The sequence below is a fragment of the Uncinocarpus reesii genome, genomic scaffold (genome assembly GCF_000003515.1).
Source record: "Uncinocarpus reesii 1704 scaffold_4 genomic scaffold, whole genome shotgun sequence".
Classification (NCBI taxonomy): Eukaryota; Fungi; Ascomycota; class Eurotiomycetes; order Onygenales; family Onygenaceae; genus Uncinocarpus; species Uncinocarpus reesii.
Genome location: NW_003052497.1, coordinates 1,550,155 through 1,554,436, shown reverse-complemented (window position 1 = coordinate 1,554,436; position 4,282 = coordinate 1,550,155). Strand labels below are relative to the sequence as shown.

Here is a 4,282-nt window from a genome sequence, read left to right as displayed (position 1 = left end):
ACGCAGGATTTAGTGCTGAAGACGCTGCAATTTGTCACACTGTGATCTGATGGATCATAACCTCCCGACCTCAAAACACTCGCTCGGGTCTCCCAAAGCTGACTATGTACATTCACCATGACAGCCGATTGAGGTTGCCTGACCGTGAACTGCGCACACATCTCGTTAACAACTACTCCGTACTATGAAGTGAACCTTTATCGAGGGAAGTCAAAGTGCCAGTGGTCCAATGAGAACAACCAGGGACCAGCACGCCTGAAATTAGAATCGTCTGTTCCCTGTCAAGAGCCTGTGGCATGTGAGGTTTGCTGGGTCACGATGGATTATGGATTCTCCTAGCTCGTTGTTAGTTCGAAGCATGGACGAGTATGGGGTTGGATTTGGCTGCTTGTCATCAGGAAGACACGGTTGAGCATGCCCACTTGTGCCGTCCTAGCTTCAGTCGCCGCTCCTGTGACCGGCAGCGGTGTTAACTGCAAAGGGCTTAACGGGAGTGGGTGAGCACCAGAAAAAAGAACGGCCCCCCTTGTCGCTCCCGGAAGAAAAGCAAATAAGCCCATCCGTCTTCTCTTTGGCGCCCCTCATCCTGGCAAGTCGTTACATGGCCCCGAATACGGAAGCGCAGCCAGAAATCCCCGCTAGCGAAAGGGGTCCCCAGTCATCTCGGAATCATAATAAGAAAACCGATTCTCCTCCTCTCGCTCCTGCTGGTCTTCTCTTCTTCCCTTTTGCTTCTCTGGCGAGATTTCCATCTGTCCACCTCCTCCCTTGACTCTTCCCTCTCTTCCCCGGCTGTTGTGGCAGCTTCGTCGTCACACCCTCCAGATTCGCGAGTGGTGGGCGCATTGCACACAGTTGGAATAGTCGCAATCTCAATCGACATCCCTTTCCATAGCTTTAGCGTCTCTCGTCGACCTTTTTGATCTTCAGCGTCAGGGTTCCTTGCCAGTGTTGGATTTTTCTCGCTTCGTCGCTTTTCCTACACTTTCGATTCTGTGGTGTTCTCTACGGTTTCTTGTGTTTTATCTTGTCCAGGTGACCTCAGCCAGCGTCCCCAAGTCAACCGCCAGGGCCACATGAACAGGAACGGGTCATTGTGAACCACCAGCCCACACCCTCTCCTCAGTAATCGTCCTTCTCTGTATAGGTATTATACATAACAGTGACCCCGTTGACTCTGAGCAAGAGTCAAACTCTGCTGTCGATTATCTGTGCATCGCGGCTTCAGCGTAAGCGTCTTCAGCACCTCCTCCAGCAAGGCGCCCTGATCTCGCACCATTGACTCACCCTCATCGAGTCAGGTCGCAGCCTTGCTTGGATTGTCACTCGTTCCCAGGTGACAGCCGGCTGCCTCGAGCCTCGACTTACCTCGCTGCCTAGGCCTGTTCCTGTACTCACGATGTCGTCTCCCTACTCGATACCTTCATGCTTCCGGTGATTGCAGCACATCCTGCGATTGACTGGATTTACTTCCTTGGCCACTGAAGCTGTCAAGATGGAGAAGCTAAATACTGAAGATGGCCAGCTTTTCATCAAGGTAAGTAGCATTCCATCCGTGAGGCCGACAGACGCGCACTCCTCTCTACCATCATAGTTGCTAACGTATCTCGTGTGCTACTTGAAACAGAACCTCGCGAGATTTGTACGCACTCATGAGAAAGCATTGGCCAATGCTCTTCAGATGAGACGCCAGACCTCAAAAAGCCTCGATTCGTCTACCTCCCCGCCGGTCGTCAGCCGCCATGGCTCGTCCAACCGTTCTGCTACATCCTCCTCCTTGGCTGCCGTCTTCTCTTTGGGCTCACTGAATTTTACGTCGCACAATATCAAACCTGCAAAATTGACCCTCACCCCTCATCACGTTTTCTATCTTTTGTCGCGTTTCGAGGAACTATCAGTCCCTGTAGGTCCCATGAATATTCGATTGGAAAATATCAATACGGAAGCATCCTCGGCCTATGTATCTTTCTTGAACAAGCCTCGCCGCCCCAATGGTGACAGGGACTCGATCCACTCCGTCTCCAGCGTCCGCAGTGTGCTCTCTGGCATGAGCGGGTTTTGGACTTCCTTTGGCCTAGGATCCAAGGATTCCCTATCTAAAACCGAAAAGGCCAGGGCTGCCGTTGAAAATGATTTGAAATATCTATATTCTGCATTCACCAAGATTCCCTGTCTAAGGTTGGCCCCTGACCATCGCGCCCGTTTGATCCGCGGCTATGAGGAATTTCCATTTGATACTGCTGTTCCACTTCATGCCTTCAAAAACCTTGGTTCTCTCGAAATAATTGATGTGGACTTTCGTTCTTTCTATGGCTGGGACCGCTTATCTGAACAATTGAGGACTCTGACCTTGAAACGTGCCAACATTGAGGATATTGGAGACCTACTTACAGGAATTGTATTGGACGACATTGACAAACGAAGGCGAAGATCCGCAAGGAACCCTCAATCCCCTCTGAGCGGTCTGACTGCCAGTCCAGTTCCTCCGGAGCCTGTGAGAGCCTCCTCCGCCCCTGGATCCCCCGTTTCTGGCCATAATTTTGGAAGCCGCTCAGGCCCACAGGGTGGCTCTGCTATGCTTAGAACCGGTTCCGCAGAGGGTCTGCAACACGCTCAAATGGGCACTTCTCCACCGCGACCTCCCAGTTCGAGACGCCGGCACGCTCGTGGATCATCTATAAAGATCAAGCGCTCCGGTTCTGGAAGCTCAAATTCCAGCGAGGGATCTACTGTGTATCGTAATCGGAGCATGTCAAATCTCCTCGCCGCTGGAATACTGCCATCGACCAAATGGCGCTTCCTCCGTCACCTGGGTTTACCCAATAACTCTATGACAAACATCACAGTTACCGGACTTGCACCGGTTGCAAACACTTTACACTCTTTGGACTTGTCATGGAATCTTTTCACAGAAGTTCCCGACAGCCTGTCAACATTAATAGCTCTCCGCTCGCTAAATCTATCACATTGTATGATTGATTCCTTGCACTCGTTATCCCGAAGCCCGCTTCCCGCGATCACTGCTTTGAATCTTCGAGCGAATCGTTTGCGATCCATTGTCGGAGTTGAGCGCCTACTTTCTCTAGAACGTCTTGATCTGAGAGAGAACAGCATTCCCGATCCAACAGAGATGGCTAGATTGACTTCTATCCCATACCTCCGTGAGATTTGGGTGGCGGGTAACCCGTTTACCAAATCGCATCCCGATTACAGGGTTACCATCTTTAACCTATTCCGCCGCACCCCAGGGTACTCGGAGGATATTTTGATTGACGGTACCGGGCCAACTTATTCCGAAAGGAAAAGGCTTGTTGAGCGAATCGCAGAACCCGAGAGCGCTCCAGTGATCAGACAAAGCGAACAGACCAATGTTCACGACCTTGATGCTCTGGAGACCAAGCCACGGCCTACACCCACAAAAGCCCCGGAAGAAATGCCGGCGATACCTGGCTCCTCGCGCAAACATGAACACGCGAATGGGTCTACTCGACGCAAGAAGGGTCATAGGCGTAGAATTGTTGATTTATCACAAGATGAGGGGAGAGACACCGATAACACGGACATTGTTGAGCCAAGCACTCCCAAATCTGAGCCTCGCCTCCAAGAACGTCTAGATACACTCACACGACCCACTCTCCCACGATTGGATACTGGTTCTGCTTCAGGATCGCCAGTTTCAACCAAAGTTCCCGGAGGTGCAAATACCGCGCATTTCCTTCCTGTGATTCAAAATGCCGATTGGGATAGTGGTGGTGATATCTACCGCCAGCGCCTAGAGGCATTGAAACAGGAAGTCGGCACCAATTGGTTGACTGTCCTAGACGATGAAGCCTGGGGCCATAAACAGAAAGATCTTGGATTCCAACCGGGTGGCACCGACCTTCATCCTGTTGGTCCTATCCAACCTCCACCCCTGACCAGGACCAGTAGCCAGGCTATTACTTCTGGCGGTCGAGCTTTGGGTTGAAACCTATTTGACGACCAATGCCTGTCCGCCCACAGCGCTGACACTTTTACTGCACCCTGTTCTGATTTTGTACGGACATTCCTCTTTTTGGGTGATTGTACATGACCCTTTTACCTGGATTTAGACACAGGTGTCGGCTTCTCTGCCTTTTCAAAACCAAAAGTTACGAAAGAAATGATTGTATGATGTTGGTGGGGATCTCGGTTCTTTTCTTGTATTTTGGGTCTGGCTCTCTCCGATTTTCTCTAGTTTCTGCATTTCCTTCTTCTTCGTCTTCTTCCTCTTGACTCTTTTAATTTTATACCATTTTGTTTT

At 50.8% G+C, this 4,282-nt stretch overlaps 1 protein-coding gene across 1 annotated transcript; it reads left to right on the top strand.

Moving 5' to 3' along the window:
* Positions 1–1,495: 1,495 nt before the first annotated feature.
* Positions 1,496–3,967, top strand: UREG_06650 (uncharacterized protein; the record flags this gene model as incomplete). Its single annotated transcript, XM_002583637.1, has 2 exons — positions 1,496–1,537; positions 1,628–3,967. 2 exons carry the CDS (start codon positions 1,496–1,498, stop codon positions 3,965–3,967), a joined length of 2,382 nt encoding a protein of 793 aa, XP_002583683.1.
* Between the last annotated feature and the right edge of the window lie 315 nt (positions 3,968–4,282).